Source organism: Scyliorhinus torazame, chromosome 14 (genome assembly GCF_047496885.1).
Source record: "Scyliorhinus torazame isolate Kashiwa2021f chromosome 14, sScyTor2.1, whole genome shotgun sequence".
Lineage (NCBI taxonomy): Eukaryota > Metazoa > Chordata > Chondrichthyes > Carcharhiniformes > Scyliorhinidae > Scyliorhinus > Scyliorhinus torazame.
In genome coordinates this window covers 105,451,512-105,472,765 of record NC_092720.1, presented here as the reverse complement: position 1 = coordinate 105,472,765, position 21,254 = coordinate 105,451,512, and the positions used below count along the sequence as shown (strand labels likewise).

The window sequence follows — 21,254 nt, the reverse complement described above, 5'->3', positions numbered from 1 at the left end:
GGTTGAATGAACTCCAGTGTAATGCTGTCCCGAAGACGTAATTGTGGTCTTACATCCTGGTCAACTATGTGAAACTTGAAACTGCCCTGTGTGCAGTGAAGAGTAGATACACCTTTAGTGCGGATGGTTTGTCTGCCATAAGTCATAATGTCCAACTTGATGTTGGAGTCCGGTGCTGCATATGGACCCAATTCCTGTAACATTCGGCTGGATAATACATTACACTTCGCTCCAGTGTCAATCTTTATCTTCATTCTTGCGTTGCTGAAAATTACATTGATAGTGGTGAAGATTGCACCTTTTTCTGTGACAGGGTCAACACCCTTGGAGCAGAGTATTGTTAAAGGCTCTGTAGCTTTGCTGCTTTGCTGAACTCCAAATCATTTATCTTATTGATGCTCTTACCCCTGGAGGACTGACCAGCTGCCATGTTGCTGATCATAAGCAAAACAAACGATTCTGTTCTAAGGCTGCTGGCCACTGCAGTTGGAGCAAGGTCTGATACTTTGATGAGGAGAAGGGCTGCAAAGTGGGTGAGTGGCCTTGTCATGGCACAATGGTGAAGGACACCATTGAATTGAGGGGAGCAAAGAGAAATGTGGAAGTAATTGGAGAGTCAGGTGGCCAGACACTGTTCTCTACAGCTGAGAGAATGAGTTCAGATGGCTGTTTTGCCTGCCGATGCCAGGGTTCAGGTTATCTGCTCAGGGTTGGAGAGGGACATACAGCTGGAGGGGGAGGACCCAGTCATCGTGGTCCACGTAGGTACCAGCAACATAGATAAGACTAGGAAAGAGATTCTGCATAGATAGAATGAGGAGCTAAGCACTAAATTAAAAGGCAGAATCTCAAAGGTAATAGTCTGTGGATTATTACTTGACCCACATTCAAATTGATGCAGGGTAAATACGATTCGGGAGATGATGAATGTGTGGGTCAAATATTGGTGCAGGAGAAATGGGTTCTGATTCATGGGGCTCTGGGACCTGTCCTGGGGAAGGTGGGAGCTGTTGGGATGTCCTTCACTTGGAACCACGCTGCGACCAGTAGAACCGTTCCGGGGTCAGTGTTCTAGCAAGTTGTATAACCAGGGAAGTAGAGAGAGCTTTCAACTAACTAGAAGGGGAAAGCAATGGTGTAGGGGAAGATTGAATAAATTAAAGTTAAATGACGAGGCAATACATCAAGGTAGCAATAAAGGTAGTGATAATCAAAATGTGTCAGGAAAGGACAGTAATTGCAAACTTAGATCTGTGCCAATAAATAGGGCCAGAGTTTATGAAACAGAGTTTATGGGTGGCACGGTAGTTAGCATTGCTGCCTCACATTGCCAGAGACCCGGGTTCAATTCCGACCTCGAGTGACTGCGTGGTGTTTGCATTCATCCCATATCTGTGTGGGTTTCCTCTGGGTTCTCTGATTTTCTCCCACAGTCCAAAGATGTACAGGTTAGGTGGACTGGCTGTGGTAAATTGCTCCTAGATGTGGTTATGGGGATAGGGTGAGGTATTGGGCTGAGGTAGGGTGCTCTTTCAGAGGGTCAGTGTACACCCGATGGACAGAATGACAACCTTCTGCACTGTAGGGATTTGATGATTCTAAGACAGTAACAAACTGAATTAAAAGCTCTGTATCTGAAAGTCTGATGCATTGGCAATAAAACAGATGAATTGTCAGCTTGTATAGAAATTCATGCGGATGACCTGATTGCCATTACAGAGGCATGGCTACAACTAGAAACCAAAGCTGGGACCTGAATATGTAAGGGTATGTGACATTCAGAAAGGACAGGGAGCTGGGAAAATATGTTTGGGTAGCTCTGTTAATTAGATGTATGCAATATGGTTTTCTACAGCAGTACATTAAGAATTTATAATAGGGAATAAGGAAATGGCAGAAAAACTAAACAAATACTTCATGTCTGTCTTCATGGATGAAAATACCAAAGACTCCCCAGAAATAATGGTGAATCAAGGAACCAGTATAAATGAAAGAATGCAAGAAATTAATATGAGTAAAATAATAGTACTAGAGAGATTAATGGGACTTAATGGGACTCATTCAGCTTTCAGTTTCTGTTTCTCTGACTGCTCCATATTGTTCTTTGATCTCCTAAATAGTCTCTACTTCCTCTAGCTCCTCTGGTCCCCTCCCTTTTTCCTCTCTTTCTCTCTCTCTCTTCCTCCCATCCACCCCCACTCCCTCCCTCCCTCTCCACTGTTTTTCGCCCCATTGTATTTCTTTACCTCGCTCCCCTCTTGTCTCCCTCTTGCCCCCATTGTCTGCTGACACCTTTTCTGTCTCTCCCACTCCTTTCCTCCTTCTCCCTCTCTCTTCCTCCAATTTCCCCCTTTCCTCTTCCTCCGACCACCCCCCCCCCCCCCACACGTCACTGATGATGATTGTTATGCATCCACCTTCAGGCTCCTTCCCATCATTTGCGTTCTCGTGCTGAGTGTTTGATTCCTCCCGGCCCCTCATCGGGTGCATCAGTTGTTGAGAACCAACCCATCCGATTCACTGTCCTTTAGGGAAGGAATTCTGCTGTCTTTACCTGGTTCTGGCGCACATGTGACACCAGACCCATAACAATAGGGCGGCACGATGGCACAGTGGTTAGCACTGCTGCCTCACAGTGCCAGGGAGCTGGGTTGAATTCCCGGCTTGGGTCACTGTCTGTGTGGCGTCTGCACATTCTCCCTGTGTCTGCGTGGGTTTTCTCCGGGTGCTCCGGTTTCCTCCCACAGTCCAAAGATGTGCAGGTTAGGTGGATTGGCCATGCTAAATTGCATCTTTGTGTCCAAAGATGTGCAGGCTAGGTTAAGGGGTTATTGGGATAGGGCGCGGTAAAGGGCTTGGGTGGAGTTCTTTTTCAAAGGGTCGCTGCAGACTTGATGGTCCAAATGGCCTCCTTCTGCACTGTAAGAATGCTATAACTCAAGGGCAGCACAGTGGCACAGTGATTAGCACAGCTGCCTCAAGGCGCCGAGGTCCCAGGTTCGATCCCGGCTCTGGATCACAGTCCGTGTGGGAGTTTGCAAATTCTCCCCATGTTTGCGTGGGTCTCACCCCCACAACCCAAAGATGTGCAGGCTAGATGGATATGACCATGCTAAATTGCCCCTTAATTGGGAAAAATTAATTGGGTACTCAAATTACAAAAAAAGAGAAAGCTATGATTCTGAGAACAATGACCCATTCATCTATTTGGAAAAACGCCGCTAACGTAACCTGTTGAATCTTCCTGTGAACTACACAACACTTAATGTAAATTGTATATTTGAGAAGAAAGTCCTTTCATTTACATAGCGCCTTGCACACTTCAATGTTCCAAAGTACGTTCCAGCCAATGAACGTACATGTTCAGTGGGGTCACTGTTGTAATGTAGGAAATGCAGCAGCTAATTAGTCAGGCATCTGTCCACCTCGGGATTTGGTGGACTGAGGTGTGTCACTTCTGAGTTGAACATTGTCTGTTGTAGCGGCAGAGGCTGATTCATGAGTTCCAGTCCCTTCCGCAGATGGCACAGATGAATGGCATTGACCTGAGGTTGACTGATGATTCTTCCTTACGGCGAGCTGGAGGTGATCAAGCGCATCGAGGAAGATGCAGGGGAGGGCGAAGATGGGCAGTGTCGTGTTGGGTGTTCCGATACACAAATGAACCAACACGGCTGTAGATGGTACAACTTTGTTTTATTGTCTTGTACAATAATAACCAAGAACTGCTGGCTGAGGTTCGTGCTTCACCAGCTAACCTGTGGACCCAGCCCTTTCTCTACCTTGGTGAGGCACTCAGCACATGGTCTATGTCTGAGTGGCACGCTGTGAGCTCTGTGCTCTGAGCTGTCTCCTGGTAGAATGAGCGGGAACTGTGGTGTTCCCTGTTTTATAGTGCGTGTGCTCTCACTGGTGATTGGCTGCGATGTTGTGTGTGTGTTGGTTGGTCCAACTGCCTGTCCATCAGTGTGTGTGTGATTGCACCATGATATGCTGATGTGGATATCATGACAGGCAGGACATGGGGCCCAGGCAGGCAAGGGAGGCCGCACGATGTGTGTGTCAGGGACAACGTGCACGGGATGTGTTGATCACCTCCAGATTCACCAACTGGGTATGGGGGGTAGGGAATTGGCCAGGGGCATGGACTCCAAATCACACCCCTGCACCCCTTCATTCCGCCCCCCCCCACCCCGGCCACCCCCCCATCTACAATTCCCTTTGTGATACATACCTGCCGCACAATGGTGCGTGGGCCCTGGGTTGGCAATATCAGCAGGTATGGTCCATGGGATGGAGGATGATGACAACCTGCTCTGCGATAAGCTTTGGTGTTCCGCATCATATGCCAAGGTCTGACTCCTGCCCACGGTAGCACCGTCCACCTGGGTGATCCCTGCCTGCGAGCTGCCCATCCCATCACACGGTGCATTCGAATCCCTGGGTTGACGGTGGTGGGGACGGAGGGGGGGGGGCCCAGACCACCCACAACGTCCTCCCATTCCCCCCCCCCCCCCACCCCCACCCCTCTCTGGCCAGTCCTCACACCCATCTGACAGAGCACCAGGACAGGTTATAACAGTGGTAACAGGTGTTTAACGTGACAAATATTTACAGGTTTGTACCCTTTCCCCATATAACTAAACTGTGCCCTGCACCCATGCCAACTTAACTGGTGTCTAACTTCTACCCTTCCGGGCCCTGACGCTACGTCTGGGATTCCTCAGACAGTACAGCAGGAGTGGAGGCGGCCTACTGTGATTCCCGCCCTGAGACCTGGGGAATCCTGGTTGGCGGCCGTCTTCTGGGGCGACTGGGTCTGGATGGGCCCGGCTGCTGCTTGGATGTCCCAGGTGACGTGGTGCTGCCCTGTTCCGCTCGCTGCTCACCAGATGTGCGAGGGACAGGAAGGGGAGACTCCAAGGTGCCACAGTGTTCCGGCACCTGCCCTGGAGAATCAACAGCACGGGTCCCATCACCTCCTCCCACTCGGGATGCCTGATGCCACCCAGGCTACTCCATGGGACTAGGGTGCAAACAAAGCCGTCTGCTGAGGCTCGTCTGCCACCTGGCACTGCCAGCCTGGAGGTCCACTCTGGTCTCGCCCAGGGTCATCATACACGCAGCCATTTGGCATAGGGAGTGGACCATCTCCATCTGGGACTGCACCACATCATGCTGCAACTGTGCCACCATCTTCTGGGTTTGTGTCACATCAGCCAGTGACAGGGCCATCTCCCTCTGGGACAGGGCACCTCCCTCTGTGTCTGCCCCATGGCGGCCAGCACCTGGGCAATGCCATCAACGTTCCCAGCCAGTGCCTGCGCAGAAGGCCCCAGGCCTTGGACATGCTGATTTTGCCAAAATCATCATTTCCAATGCCTCCACTGCAGAGGCCACCAGTGTAGTGTTGGCCTGGGTGGCACGCATGGCTGGCACCACCTCCTGCTGTTGCATGGGGTTGGACTCCTCCAGCTGCATCTGCAGGTGCTGGATGCTCCCAAACAATCCCTCATGTTGTCCCTGACTCTGTGACTGCATCTTCACAATCGATGGGACTTTCCGTTCCAGAAGTCCGAAACCCGTCTGGACGGCAGCTAGTCCCAGGCATCGGCCTGCGTAGCGACCGTCTACCCCCTCGGGTGTTCCTACCTCCACCTGCTGTACCGGATCAGCTGTGCAATGCACACCAGATAGTGTCCCAGGAGCCTCTTCACTAAAGTGCCCAACCGAGGTGAATGTCTGTGGGATGGTGGAGGATGTTGGTGGCAGCTGTGACGGGAAATCCGTGTCATCCTTTGACTCGAGCTCTGGGGTCTCATGTGTCTCAGGCAGAGGGCTGCCATCCTAGCTGCTCGGCTCACGGGGGGCTCTGGCTGTGGCAGTGACAGGGGGCGGGGGATACCAGATGGACCAGCCCCATCTCCAGCTGCTCCTGTAAGACACAAAACAAGATACATGATTAGACTATGGGCTGGAGGGTGGCGGAGGTGGTGGGGGTGTGCTTGTGGGTGGGGTGTGGTGAGGGTGGAGGTGGTGTAGTGTGAGTAGGTGGGGTTGGTGTAGGATGAGGGTTGTGAGGGTGGTGTGGGGGTGAGGATGGTGTGGGAGTGATGTTGCGGGGAAGGGGGTTGACACACGTGTCATGGGGAACCGCAACTAAGCGAGGTCTCACTTCCACAGAGGGCAGGGAAACAGAAAAGAACAGCGTTAGACAGTCCAATGCATGCAGCCCGAGGTATGGGTAGCTGGTGGCCACAGTGGCCAGCGCAACCGGCCATGGCGGCCATTTTGGGTGCCGCCATGTGGTGCAGGGTGGGGGTTCGCCCATCCTCCAGATGGGGGGGGGGGGGGCGGTAGGGTTACAGGTGTGTGGAAGTGGGTTTGGTGCCAGTGGCACAGTGTTGCCTACTCTCCCTGGCTGCCCTAAGGAGGTTGTGCATTTTTTTTCGGTACTGCTGGCTGGTCCGGACGATATTGCCCATGGTGCTGTTTGCCTCTGCCACCTGTGCCCAGGTACGGTGAACGGCGGCAGCTGGCAGCCTCCGCCCTGCACCGGTGTACAGGTGTGGTATTATAGGTATTATGGTACCTGATAGGCTAAAGCACCATTGGTGGAAACTGTATGCTTTCTATTGGCTAGAGTATATAATAGCTCTGCCCTGATAGGCGGAGTATAAGAACCCGTGCCGCCCCAGCAACCCTCATTCTGTACCTGAGCTGCTGGGGGAAACATCTAGCTTATTAAAGCCTTCAGTTGGACTACAATCTCGCTTTAGTGGTCATTGATCATGCATCAATTTAATAAGCTAGAATTTTAAGAAGAAAGGATGGAGTTCCGAATCAAGCCGGTGTGTCTGCAACTTAGCCCCCACACGGCAACCTCAGCGGCAATCTTTAAGCACTGGCTGGAATGCTTTAAAGGGTATCTCGAGACGGCCAAAAACGCACCCACGGGAGAGCAGAAACTGCACGTCCTGCACTCAAGGGTGAGCTCGGAGATTTACACCCTCATCGAGGAAGCGGAAGACTTCGATGCAGCAATCGAGCTGCTAAAAGAACATTATATTCGCCCGGTAAACCAGGTCTACGCCCGGCACCTGCTTGCAACAAGGCGACAAACCCCTGGGGAATGGCTGGAGGAATTCGACCACACACTCCTGGTGCTGGGAAGAAGCTGCGGCTGCCCGCAAGTTTCGGCGGGCGAACACACAGAACTCTTAGTCCGGGGCGCTTTCATGGCAGGTACGCTTTTGTCATAAATCCGCCAGCGCCTGTTAGAGAAGGACACCCTGGGTCTCAGGGAGGCACGGGCCCTTGCAGGCTCCCTGGATGTGGCCTCCAGGAATGCCCGCTCCTACGTTCCCGACTGTGCGGTAGCCCCCTGAGCAGCGTGGAACCCCGCCGCGGCCGACCCCGAGACTTCCCCCGTTCCCCCACAGGCCTGCTCTTCAAGGCGGCCTGGCAACCCCGAGGGGCCCCGCTGCGACTTTTGCGGGTGGGTCTAGCACCCGCGCCAGCGCTGCCCGGCCCGCGCATCCACCTGCAAGGGATGCGGCAAAAAGGGCCATTTCGTGGGGGTATGTCAGGCCCGAGCGGTGGTCTCCAGCAGCGAATGCGGACCACAACCACAAACTTCTCCATGGGCCCCGTGTGGCCAGCGGTCGCCGCCACCTCCATATCCCAGGGCCACGTGCGGACCCCCGGCGCCGCCATCTTATCTCGCGGACGCCACCTTGGATGGATGGGCGCCGCCATTTTGCGCACCCCTGGCCATGTGCGACCAATGGGAGATGCCATCTTGGATGAACCCTCAAGACCCCAGCTCGGCCGACCACACACTGCCCGAACAGAACTCTCAACTACTGCGATTGGCCTCGGTGACCCTGGATCAGTCTCGACCTCGAACACTCTCAACCGCTATGCGGCCGTTTTCATCAACGGGCACGAGATGTCCTGCCTAATCGACTCTGGGAGCACGGAAAGTTTCATACATCCCGACATGGTAAGGCGCTGTTCCCTCCTCATCCACCCTGTTAATCAAAAAATCTCACTGGCCTCCGGTTCCCACTCAGTGGAGATAAAGGGGTTTTGTGTAGCAAACCTCACAGTCCAGGGAAGGGAGTTCAAAAATTTCCATCTCTACGTCCTTCCCCACCTCTGCGTGGCTACACTCCTGGGTTTAGACTTCCAGTGTAACCTTCAAAGTCTGACCTTCCAATTCGGCGGCCCTATACCCCCCTTACTGTCTGCGGCCTCGCGACCCTTAAGGTCGACCCGCCTTCCCTGTTTGCGAACCTCACCCGTCGCCACCAGGACCAGACGCTACAGTGCCCAGGACCGGATCTTTATTAGGTCAGAGGTCCAAAGGCTACTGAGGGAAGAGGTCATTGAAGTCAGTAACAGCCCCTGGAGAGCTCAAGTAGTGGCGGTAAAGACCAGGGAGAAGCATCGGATGGTCATCGACTACAGTCAGACCATCAACAGGTTTACGCAGCTGGACGTGTACCCTCTCCCCCGCATATCCGACCTGGTAAACAGGATCGCGCATTATAAGGTCTTCTCCATGGTGGATCTCAAGTCTGCCTACCACCAGCTCCCCATCCGCACTAGTGACCGCAAATACACTGCCTTCGAGGCAGACGGGCGGCTCTATCACTTCTTAAGGGTTCCCTTTTGTGTCACTAACGGGGTCTCGGTCTTCCAGCGCGAGATGGACCGAATGGTTGACCAGTACGGTTTACAGGCAACATTCCCGTATCTCGATAATGTCACCATCTGCGGCCACGACCAGCAGGACCACGACACCGACCTCCGAAAATTTCTCCAGACCGCTAAAATCCTTAACCTAGCATACAATAAGGATAAATGCGTGTTTAGCACCGACCGTCTAGCCATTCTCAGCTACGTAGTGCGAAATGCAGTTATATGCCCCGACCCTGAATGCATGTGCCCCCTTATGGAGTTCACCCTCCCTCACTGCCCCAAGGCCCTGAAGCGCTGCCTAGGGTTTTTTAACTACTACGCCCAGTGGGTCCCCAACAATGCGGACAAGGCCCGTCTCCTGATCCAATCCACAGCTTTTCCCCTGTCGATAGAGGCCCGCCAGGCCTTCAGCCGCATCAAAGCAGACATTGCAAAGGCCATGATGCATGCCATCGACGAGTCCCTCCCCTTCCAGGTCGAGAGCGATGCGTCTGACGTAGCTCTGGCGGCCACCCTCAACCAAGCGGGCAGACCCGTGGCCTTCTTCTCCCATACCCTCCATGCTTCCGAAATCCGCCACTCCTCAGTCGAAAAGGAGGCCCAGGCCATAGTAGAAGCTGTGCGACATTGGAGGCATTACCTGGCTGGCAGGAGATTCACTCTCCTCACTGACCAACGGTCGGTTGCTTTCATGTTCGATAATGCACAGTGGGGCAAGATAAAAAATGACAAGATCCTGCGGTTAAGGATCGAACTCTCCACCTACAACTACGAGATCTTGTATCGTCCCAGGAAGCTAAATGAGCCTCCTGATGCCCTGTCCCGTGGCACATGTGCCACCGCACAAGTGGACCGCCTCCGAGCCCTCCACGAGGACCTCTGCCACCCGTGGGTCACTCGCTTTTCCATTTCGTCAAGACCCGCAACCTGCCCTACTCCATTGAGTCGGTCAGGACTGCCACCAGGGACTGCCAAATTTGCGCGGAGTGCAAACCGCACTTCCACCGGCCAGAGAGAGCGCATCTGATAAAGGCTTCCCATCCCTTTGAACGCCTCAGCATGGACTTCAAAGGCCCCCTCCCCTCCACTGACCGCAACACGTACTTCCTGAATGTGATTGACAAGTACTCCCGGTTCCCATTCGCCATCCCCTGCCCCGACATGACCGCCACCACCGTCATCAAGGCCCTCCATAGCATCTTTGCACTGTTCGGGTTCCCCGCTTACATACATAGGGGGTCCTCCTTTATGAGCGACGAACTGCGTCAATTCCTGCTCAGCAAGGGCATCGCCTCGAGCAGGACGACCAGTAACAACCCCCGGGGTAACGGACAGGTAGAGAGGGAGAACGGAACGGTCTGGAAGACCGTCCTTCTGGCCCTACGGTCCAGGAACTTCCCAGTCTCCCGCTGACAAGAAGTCCTCCCGGATGCCCTCCACTCCATCCGGTCACTACTCTGTACGACCACCAATCAGACACCACACGAACGTCTCCGTATCTTCCCTCGGAAGTCCTCCTCTGGGAATTCGCTCCCAACCTGGCTGGCAGCACCCGGACCCATCCTGCTCTGAAAACACGTGCGGGTGCACAAATCGGACCCGTTGGTCGAGGGGGTCCATCTGCTCCATGCTAACCCCCAGTACGCCTACGTGGCGTACCCCAACGACTGACAAGATACAGTCTCCCTACGGGACCTGGCACCCGCCGGAACCCCACGCACACCCAGCCACCAGTCCCACCCTCCCCTCCACCGCAGCACCTTACAGGAGGATCGGTCCTTCCGCCGCCCCCCGTCTAGGCCCCCCCACCCACCGACGCCCCCCACAGGCGCTCCCTTTCCAGGTCAGCCGTTTTCCCCACCAGCGCCGTCTAGGGGTGACGAAGCTGCCATGGAGATCGAAGCCACGCTCCCGGAGTCACAGATGCCCGAGCCTCCACCGGAGTCACCACCGAGGCTCCGACGATCACAGAGGACGACCAGGGCCCCCGATTGACTGATTGCCTCATTTTAACTGTAATCTGTAAATATAAACCATCAAATGTACATAGCTACCAGACTTGTAAATAGTTACTAAACACTATACGGAAGTATTACGGTACCTCCATTACTAATTATACCATGTTGTTATGTTTTGTAGTTTCTGGCCACCACCCCCGCCGGACTCTTTTTTTAACAGGGGGTGAATGTGGTATTATAGGTATTACGGTACCTGATAGGCTAAAGCACCATTGGTAGAAACTGTATGCTTTCTATTGGCTAGAGTGTATAATAGCTCCGCCCTGATAGGCGGAGTATAAGAACCTGTGCCGCCCCAGCAGCCCTCATTCTGTACCTGAACTGCTGGGGAAACATCTAGCTTATTAAAGCCTTCAGTTGGACGATAACCTCACTTTAGTGGTCATTGATCATGCATCAACAGGGTCACCCTCCTCTGCTCCATCGCATCCAGGAGTGTCTCCAGCTCAGCATTCGTGAAACTTGGGTCTGCTCTCCTCGCTGCCATCTTGTTGGCTGGGATGATGTGTGTGGGGAGTGAAGTGTGTATATGCTGTTTGAGATAGTCAACCTCCTGAGTGTCAATTGCAAAACCAACGAATCCGGCACCGCTTCTCATTAGAATCAACTGTGTTCCACGTGGTGCCGGTGCTAGCCCCTCAACAGTAGCTGAATCGGTCTGGGTGCGGCACCAGTTTTGCTCTCGTGGAACTCCACGAATTCTGCATCAACATCAACACTTAGTCTCAGAAACGGAGAATCCCACCCATAGAATTTGGAACAGTTCCTCCAGATTAGAAGGTGGGAAATGTAACCCCAATATTTAAGAGAGAGAAAAAGATAAAACAGGGAACTACAGACCTGTTAGTCTGACAGCAATGGCAGGGAAAATGCTAGAATCCATGTGGTAAACCACTGTTGCACCTGTATTAGGTAATGTACGGTAGGACCTGTACTACAGGTTCGCCGGTAGACCCTGCCTGCTGGCTCTGCCCAGGAGGCAGGGTATAAATATGCATGCCCTCCAGCCAGCAGCCATTTCGCCAGCTGCTGTGGGAGGCCACGCATCTGATAGCAATAAAGCCTCAGTTGGATTCAACTATCGTCTTTTGTCCAATTGATCGTGCTTCAATCCATAATATAGAATATGATAGCAGGACACTGAGAAAACAATGGTAGAATTAGGCAGAGTAAACATGGATTTATAAAAGGGAAGTCATGGCCAGGAGTTTACAACTCCTCTCATTCGGCAGGATGTTACAGTTCTTTTCAAACGGTGTCGCGGTTACCCTGAAAGGGTAAAACACTTCACCATTTAGTCAGTAAAATTGGGGTGGAGCATTTTCAGGAAGCTCTTTTGTCATCTGACAAAGAAAGTGCTCAGTTCCAAACTGAAACTAAAAGTGAAACACAAACTTTTTTGAACGTGGAGAACCAAGGAGGGGACGGTGAAACTTGTACAGTCCTTGAGTGAGCACAATGGAGAAAATCTACCGGGTATTTGAGGTAGGATTAAAAGGGGAGAGGATTCCTGTTGATATTTCCCATTCTGAGACAGAATTTAACGAGTTGAAGATCACCAAGTTCAAGGAGAAACTACTGCAGAAATTGCTGGGCCAAGCAGCAGGTACATGTGTAATGAGAGCAAGGAATGATCTTTTGACTTGAATGCGATAACAATTGGGTGGGGAAACCATTTTGCCAATTTCACCCCTCCTTCCACCACAATGTTGTCTCCACCTAATGGGAAAGCGGCTGAATGTCTAACAACAGAACTGCAAAAAGTTTATACACTGTAACCTCGCCAGTCCGGAATACTGGGGGCCAAGGCAATTCTGGATTTCTGAACTTCCGACATTATACACTGACATTGGAATATCTAATCACAAGCTTGTGAACCAGGATAAATATGTAACGTGAAACAAACCAGTGACAAAACATTATAAAGTATTGATTTAAAAATACTTATTATGACTTGTAAAGACTTCATGTTTCCAACTATGCTAAAATGACCCAACTACTTTATACCCTGGGTCTAGTAAAGACTGTGGGTCCTGAATTAGAACTACCGTGAGGGGACCAGGCTGGAAAAGAGGTATAATGTTAAACACTCAATATAAATAACTCAGACATTTCTTTTCTCCGGATTGCACTAACAATGTGAAAGGCTTTCATTTTTAAATGTAATTTCTACCTAATTTCCAACTTTTTGTTTCTTTTTTAAATCCCCAATTCGTGATTAGTTGCAGCGCTGCGGATGGCGAGTCTGATCTTTGAGTTCTACACTTGGCTTAGAAGCTGCTGTTTTGAAAGTGATCTTAAAATTAGAAAAAATACTGACTAGGATGTGCTTGCTGTTTTGATTTTTTTGCTCAGTTTTTTTCTCTGGTTTAGCCGCAGATGATCTGCGCATTCTTTTTGCCAGCGTACAAGTGGAGGATGGAAAGACATTCTTGGATTACAACATCAAGGATCAATCCACACTCTTGATGGTGCTACCCTTGCCAGGAGGAGGACCAATGCCTGCACGTAAATGTGATTATTTGAACTTTCACTGATAAAAACGTTTATTTTGTTCCTGCACAATAAACTTGCCTTTATATATCATTGCTCATAATTACTACAATTAAAATATTATACAATATTATACCATTTACAGGCCCAAGACCAGCTTCACAACTGGGCCATGAGGAATGATTTTTCAAAATATTTTTATTAAAGGCATTTTACATATATACATGAAAATAGCAGAAGACCAAACATCAACATGAACAGAAACCACAAGCCCCCAACCTCCCCTGATACCAACACACCCCACCTTCCTGATTTTCCCCCCTTATCCCCACCCCGCTGACCCGTCAATCCATTTTGAAGAAATCACTTTTCCACCTCCGGGTGAACCCCTCCACCAACCCCCGCAAGGCTAACGTGACCAGCTCCAAACACAGGAATTCTGCCAGGATCCGATCACTGCTATGAACTGGATGAGGTTTAACCTGGCACACGGCGAGGACCCGTTCACCCTTCACAGGGCCTCTTTCCATCTCCCGGGCCGCACCTTCCCACCCAACTCCTCCTTCCATTTACGCTTAATCTCCTCCACTGGAGTGCCCTCCCTCTCCATTAACTCACAGTAGATATCCGACACCACCCCCTCCCCTATATCATCCTCTGACAACAGCTTGCCCTGCAACACTGGAGGCAGCAGCCCTGGGAAGTACAGCATCTCTCTCCTCACAAAATCCCTCACCTGCAGGTACCTGAAACCATTCCCTTTGGGCAGCTCATACGTCTCCTCCAACTCCACCAGATCTGCAAACTTGCCCCGTATAAGCAAGTACCTAATATACTCTATCCCCACCCGGACTCTCACATCCAGCCCCGCCGGCACAAACCTGTGATTGTCACATATCGGCGCTCACAACAACATACCCTCTAACCCAAAATGCTGCCTGCACTGACTCCACACACGCAATGCCAAAACAACCATGGGTTCACAGAGTATCAGACCAGCAAGAACGGAAGGGACACCAACAACAGTGCCCTCAGACACGTCCCCCTACATGACGCTGCCTCAATCTGCCCTCACACCGACCCCTCCTACACAGCCCCTTTTCTCACCATTACAATGTTCGCTGCCCAATAATAATTCATCAAACTTGGCAACACCAGCACCCCTCCATCTTGCTCCTCTCCAGCAACATCCTCCTCACCCGCGGGGCCTTCCCCACCACACTAACCCCCAAATTATCCTCTTCACCGTTCTAAAAAAGGACTTTGGAATAAAGATGGGAGGTTTTGGAACAAGAGCCTTGTTGTGCAGTGGGCAGCACCATCACTTTAACCGCCTGCACACACCCAGTCAGTGACAGCAGCAACACATATGCCGCCTCTTGAAATCCACCTTCATCCCCTCCAAGAGTGGCGCCAAGTACAATTTACGTAACTGCGCCCAACTTCGCGGTACGTGGAAAACTCGCTCCCCTAACCTCACCTCCTGAGCTTTAGCATTAATTGGGAACACCTCGCTCTTCCCCAAATTCAATTTATACCCTGTAAACCGGCCAAATGTGACATGTGACAGTCGGGGGGGGGGGGTTGGGGAGGGGGGGGGGGGTGGGGGGGGGGTGGGGGGGGGGGGCTGGCATTGCCAAGTTTGATGAACACCTGTGCCCCCCCTCGCCTCATTGTACATCCTCACTAGCAGAGGCCCCAACTCCATACCGAATGTCTTGTAAAACTCCACTGGGAACCCATCTGGCCCCGCCCTGCCTGCACCGTACCAACGCCGTCCATCACCTCCCTCAGCCCATCGGGGCCCCCAATCCCTACACCCTCTCCTCCTCCACCCGAGGGAACTCCCACCCATCCAGGAACCACCTTATCCCCTCCTCTGCGGGCGGAAGCTCCAACTCGTACAGCCTTCTGTAGAAGGCCGCAAATACCCCATTCACCCCCTCCGAGTCCGACACCACCTTTCCCTATTCATCCTTCACCCTACCAATCTCCGTCGCCGCTGCCTCCTTCCTCAGCCGGTGGGCCAGCTTCCTACTGCCTTTTCCTCATATTCATCCACTGCCCCTCTGGCCCTCCGCAATTGCCCTACCACCTTCCCGTGGAAACTAACCTGAACTCCACCTGGAGCCTCTGTCTCTCCTTTAACAACCCCTCCTCTGGTGTCACTGAGTACTCCCGATCCACGCTCAGAATCTCATCGACCAGCCTTGCTCTGTCCTCTCGTTCCACCCTCTCCCTAAGCGCCCGGATCAAAATACATTTGCCCCTAACTACCACCTTAAGAGCATCCCACTGTGTGGAGGCTGTGACTTTGCCCATGTCATTCAGCTCCATATAAACCTGGATGGCGGCCCTCAACCTCCCGCACACCCCCTCATCTGTCAACAACCCCATATCCAACCTCCACTGCGAACGTCGGGCCTCCCCCTGTGCCACCGGCAAATCCACCCAAGGCTGCGTGTGGCCGGAAACCACAATCGCCGAATACTCCAAGACGGCCACCCCACCCCCGTCAGCAGTGCCGTATCCATCACAAAGTAATCGATCCGGAAGTACATGTGAGAATTACGAAAACTCCTTTGCCCTCGGTCTCTCAAACCTCCACGTGTCCGCCCCCCCATACGATCCATGAACTCCCTTGATCCCACCAACACCCTCAACGACTTAAGACTTGACCGGTCCATCCTCGGATCCAGAACCGTGTTAAAATCTCTTCCCATTATCAGACGATATCCAGGTCTGGGATATTCCCTAACAGCCACCTCCTAAAGTCCACATCGTCCCAGTTTGGGGCACAAATATTCACCGGGACTGCCGGCATCCCCTCCAGCTTCCCACTAACCATCACATACCTATGGATCGGCCACAATGCTCTCACTCAAACGCCATTTTCTTATTAACCAGCACCGCCACCATCCTCGTCTTCATGTCCAACCCCGAGTGGGACATCTGTCCCACTCTTCCATTCCTCAGCCTTGTCTGATCTCCCAACCTCAGGTGCGTCTCCTGCAAAAACACAACATCCGCCTTCATACACCTCAAGTTCGTGAAAACACACGACTGCTTAACCGGCCCATTCAACCCTCGCACATTCCAAGTAACCAGCCTGGTTGGGGGCTCCCCGCCCCCCTCTCCTGTCAATCAGCCATACCCTTTTTCAAGCCAGCCCCTTGGACTCTTCCAGGCCCATCCCCACATATCCGCTGCCATCTCTCCATTCCCAACTGCGCCACGCCAAGCACGCCCACTTCAGCAACCCCACCCTTCCTCCACACCCAAACAAAGAACCAACCCATTCCCCCTCCCACTCATTCCTCCTAGCCACCCCCTACTCCACTCCCATTAACTAGCCCACCCAGCTAGCATGGTGGCCCCCCACTCGAGGTCTCTGATGTCCCCTCACACTCCAAATCCACCCCTCCCCCAGCCCACACAACAACCAACAAACAAAGAGAAACAAAAGGCACACTCTCACCATCACTGCTCCCCTGCCGTACCCTGCCCCACTCCACCCACCCAATGTGCCCCACAACATCCACAGAACTCCTCCCCAAAGTTCAATGTCCTCACACTCCTCCCAGTCCATGATCTCTCAGAAAGTCCATCGCCTCCTCCGGTGAGTCCACATAAAACTCTTGCTTTTGGTGTGTCACCCACAAGTGGGCAAGGTACAAAAGTCCGAACATCACCACCTTTTTGTAGAGGGTGGCATTTATCCGATTATACCCGGCTCTCTGCTTGATCAGCTCTGCATCCAGCTCCTGGTAAATCCACAGATCACTCCCTCCCAGGTATACTTCTTAGTCTGCCTTGTCCACCTCAGGATCTTCTCCTTGTCCAAGAACTGATGCAGCTTCACCACCATCGCCCTCAGTGGCTTCCCCACGTGCAGTCTCCTCCTCAGCACCCTGTGCGCTTGATCCAAATCGAGGGACTGGTCAAAGACCCCCTCCCCCCATCAGCTTCTCCAACTTGCTCGTCACATACTTGGCAGCCTCAGCACCTTCAATGCCTTTGGGCAACCCCACAATCCGCAGTTTCTGCCTCCTGGAGCGGTTCTCAAGGTCCACCAGCTTCTCCCTCAGCCTTTTCTGGCTGCTCAACACCATCACCACCCCTGCTTCCAGTGAGGGCAACCAGTCCTCCCCCTTTTGGATCGCTAGGCCCTGAGCTTCCTGCTCCACCTCTTGATCGCCGCCGAAGCGGTTCCACCACCATGGCCAAATCCTCTGAGGCCTCTTTCCCCTGCAACTGAAATTTATCACTGAGGAATTCCACCAGCTGCTCTGTAGATGACTGGACGGGCAGCGCTGTCCCTTTGCTCTCCGCCATTCTCTCCTGCAACGCACCACAAAAACATTCTTGCTCCAGTTGCTCATCCGATGAGCCACAAACCAGTCCCACCAGAGGAGTATTACAATCCCTGGGCACTTTTGCCTTCAAACACCACACAATTCGGGTGGGGAAGGACCAAAAAAATTCATTTCAAACAGGAGCCACCAAATGTGCGACCACTCATTCCATGACGAGCGTAAAGTCCATGTTGATCTGTTTGCCCTGAGGCAGCCAGCCTCACCATAAGTAGTATTACTGAGCAACTGTAACCGAGAAGTTAAAAAACTTTTCTGAATTTGAAAGAAGAATGTTCCTCCTGATCCCACTTGAAAGAACTTTTTCCAATTGCTGCTGCCTTCTGTTCAGTGCTTTGGCCCCATAGTGATCAACTTCCAACCGTCACACTCTGATCTCCCACAGCAAACTACATCTACATTTTTGCAACTCCTGATAGTTTGGACTTCCCATTTTCCTGTTTTCTCATTCCATCCCTTGTTGGGCTCATTAATGTGTTGACTACATTATCTAGCCACTGTCTAATTTCTTCACGACTTCCCCCACTCTTTGGCACACTGGAGTGCCATACAGGCTCTATGGCAATGGGCACCAAAGCCTAGTATCAGAGCTGGTTTGGTGAAACTTCACCATGAACCCAAAAGTGTAGTTTCCGAGATTCCCAATCCCTGCCTTTAACGCAGGAAGGAAAAGTGAGGAAAATGAAATGTCATTAATTTGTTGTCTCGAATGATGGGACGGTCTTAATCAAATAGGAATAATGTAATTTTGAAATTAGATTCTAAGGAAAAGCAAAAACTGAACACACAACTTCTCCAAATGTCATTTATATTTACCTTATAAAATGTTGGATCTCCTGTTCTACAGTATTTCTGCACATAGTTTTGCTCCAGAATCTGTTGTGTGTCAAAGCCCCAAAACCCACAAAGAAATAGAAATAGAGGAAACCGAGATCTGGGAAGAAGGGAAATTGAAAAAAATCCTCCATTTCCGACTCCTACATCTAAGAATGCAGATATTTGGTGTAACTTGGCTAAGAGCTTAAAGTGACTAAATTCTATGTGCCAGTCTAAATAACTTGAAACTGCTGAAAATTTATTTTTTTACAGCTGGGGAAGACCTTGAGCGGGAAGAACCATTGGACGGTTGTGGAAACACACTCCAGACGGTGATATGCACGGCTGCAAAGCCAATGTTGCATCAGGAGTTTGGAAAGAACTAAAACAACCCATATTCCAAATCCGTGTCATGTCTTTCACTAATTTTAAAAGCACGAGTCAATTAGTATTGTTTCAATGTAACGTCCAGGGTCACCCATGAAAACAAGTATAATAATATTTTAAAAGGACAATATCAATCACTGCTGAATTATCCATTCAGTGGTGTGCAAGAGTTTTTGCTAAGGGTGACTGTTGGTGCTTAATATTTTTGATTTTTCAAGTGTCAACATTTTAAAAAAATGTTTTAAACATTTTATACAAAATTACCAAACACACCAAACAAAAACCTTTTTCAAAAAGAAAAACAAGGATAACAAAACAAGAAGAAGGCCAGAAACCAACCCCCCCCCACAACAACTAACAGTGACCAACTCTCTGAAATACAATACAGGGGCAGCACGGTAGCACAGTGGTTAGCACTGTTGCTTCACAGCTCCAAGATCCTAGATTCGATTTCCAGCTTGGGTCACTGTCAGTGCGGAGTCTGCATGTTCTTCCCCTGTCTGCGTAGGTTTCCTCCAGCTGCTCTGGTTTCCTCCCACAAGTCCCGAAAGACATGCGGTTCGGTGAATTGGATATTCTGAATTCTCCCTCAGTGTACCCGAACAGGTGCTGGGATGAGGGGCTTTTCACAGTAACTTCATTGCAATGTTAATGTAAGCCTACTTGTGACAATAAAGATTATTATTATTAAACAGCTGCCATTTCCAATAGAACCCCTCAATCAACCCTTCACGGTGTACTTTACCTTCTCGAGGTGCAACACGGCAGTTCCCTCACCAGACTGAGGCACTTGGACCGACCTACAACCCAACAGGTGCGCCTCCGAGGCAAAGGCCAAGACGTCTGCCCCCGCAGCCATCCTCAGCTCCAGCATGTCTGAATCTCCAAAAATAGCCACCAACGAGCAGGGTTATAGAATATTATAGAATTTACAGTGCAGAAGGAGGCTCATAGAGTCTTCACCAGCCCTTGGAAAGAGCGACCTACCTAAGCCCACGCCTCCACCTTATCCTCGTAACCCAGTAACCCCACCTAACCTGTTGGACACTTAAGGGGCAATTTTAGCATGGCCAATCCACCTAACCTGCACGTCTTTGGATTGTGGGAGGAAATCGGAGCACCCGGAGGAAACCCACGCAGACACAGGGAGAAAGTGCAAACTCCACACACAGTCACCCAAGGCTGGCTCCCTGGAGTTGTGAGGCAGCAGTGCTAACCACGGTGTTGACATGGGATCAAAAGAAATACATCCAGAAACCCATCCTGGACCAGAACATATGTGTATGGTTTGCGAGCGCCCCTGAACAACGCTCGCACATATCCTCCAACCCCTAAACAAAAGGCTCATCCTCACCTTCGTCAGGTCCGCCCAAAACCGAATAATGCTCAGTTCTCACGCACAAAGACGTAGCATTAACCTGTAATGTTCTTTGATTGGGATGATGTGGAATCTTGATATTGCCATGTGAACAAAGTTATTATTACTAACACTACAGTTACGAATAACTAAAATGTCTAAGATGAATACAGTTGGAAATAAATGTCTAACACTAACTTACACCAAGATACTACAGAGCTGCTCTCATATGTGACTGCTATCAATTCCTTACAAACACTTTCTGCAGGAACACATGGTGCATCCGGGTCCCGGGACTCCATACTCACCCCACCTGCTGGTTGGATGCTACAACAGTAAAATATATAACTTATAATACACATGCAGATCATAGATCATAGAATTTACAGGGACGATGAATTTCTCATATTATATACAGATGATAGTCTGCCTATCATCACATAATCCTCGAAGCGCCTCACTTCACACCCCTCCTCCAGTAGTGGGCCCAGTTCCTCCAACCATTTTGACTTCGCCCTTTCCACCTAACTCAACTCTTTCCCCCGCTATCCACGTGTACATACCAGACGTACTGCCCTCCTCCGGGCCCGCACAGGAGAGAATACACTCCAATAAGGAAGATGGCTACACCATCAGAGAAGCCGAAAAAAAACTTTTACCAGAACTCCGCACCTGGAGTTACCGAAACATGTCTGAGTCCACCAGCCCCAACTTCTCCTTCAGCTCCTCCACGGTGGCAAATGGCCCCTCCAAAAATAAATCCCCCTTTCTTCCTCCACTCACAAAATGAGGCATTCAGCCTTGCTGGCTCAAATAGGTGGTTAGGACAAATGGCAGTGCAGTCAGCCTTGAAGCTGCCCCCAATTTAAAATGCTGGTGGAATTAAAATGCTGGCGGAATTCAGGCAGAAACACTGGGAGACACTGAAATAAAAATAGAGATCTCAGCAAGATGTTCACCTTAAACGATTGGAACCACCCTGCCAACGAAAGCAGGAGACGATCTCTCCTCTGCAAGTCCACCTCAACTCTGCCCACTGGCTAGTGTAGTTCTACCTCTGATGCTGCCCCCAATTCCCATGCCACCTAAACCTCTAGGTATCAA

At 51.0% G+C, this 21,254-nt stretch overlaps 1 protein-coding gene across 3 annotated transcripts; it reads left to right on the top strand.

The window, feature by feature from the left end:
- The first annotated feature begins 12,141 nt into the window (after positions 1-12,141).
- Positions 12,142-20,336, top strand: LOC140389332 (uncharacterized). Of its 3 annotated transcripts, none has more exons than XR_011934351.1 (3): positions 12,142-12,209; positions 13,098-13,238; positions 18,680-20,336. XR_011934351.1 is itself a non-coding variant. In XM_072473496.1 (3 exons), exons 1-3 carry the CDS (start codon positions 12,183-12,185, stop codon positions 18,790-18,792), a joined length of 396 nt encoding a protein of 131 aa, XP_072329597.1. In that variant the 5' UTR covers positions 12,148-12,182; the 3' UTR covers positions 18,793-20,336. The 3 variants fall into 3 exon arrangements, 2 of the variants coding, with proteins under 2 accessions (XP_072329597.1, XP_072329596.1); XM_072473496.1 differs by having other exon boundaries at positions 12,148-12,330; positions 13,098-13,232; XM_072473495.1 differs by having other exon boundaries at positions 12,148-12,330.
- Positions 20,337-21,254: the final 918 nt, after the last annotated feature.

Excerpts from the sequence above, each read along its gene's own strand:
- LOC140389332 (XM_072473495.1), top strand. The coding sequence starts at position 12,183 with ATGGAGAAAATCTACCGGGTATTTGAGGTAGGATTAAAAGGGGAGAGG. Across the intron at positions 12,331-13,097 it reads ATTGCTGGGCCAAGCAGCAG|CCGCAGATGATCTGCGCATT; the intron begins GTACATGTGTAA and ends TCTCTGGTTTAG. Across the intron at positions 13,239-18,679 it reads ACCAATGCCTGCACGTAAAT|CTGGGGAAGACCTTGAGCGG; the intron begins GTGATTATTTGA and ends ATTTTTTTACAG.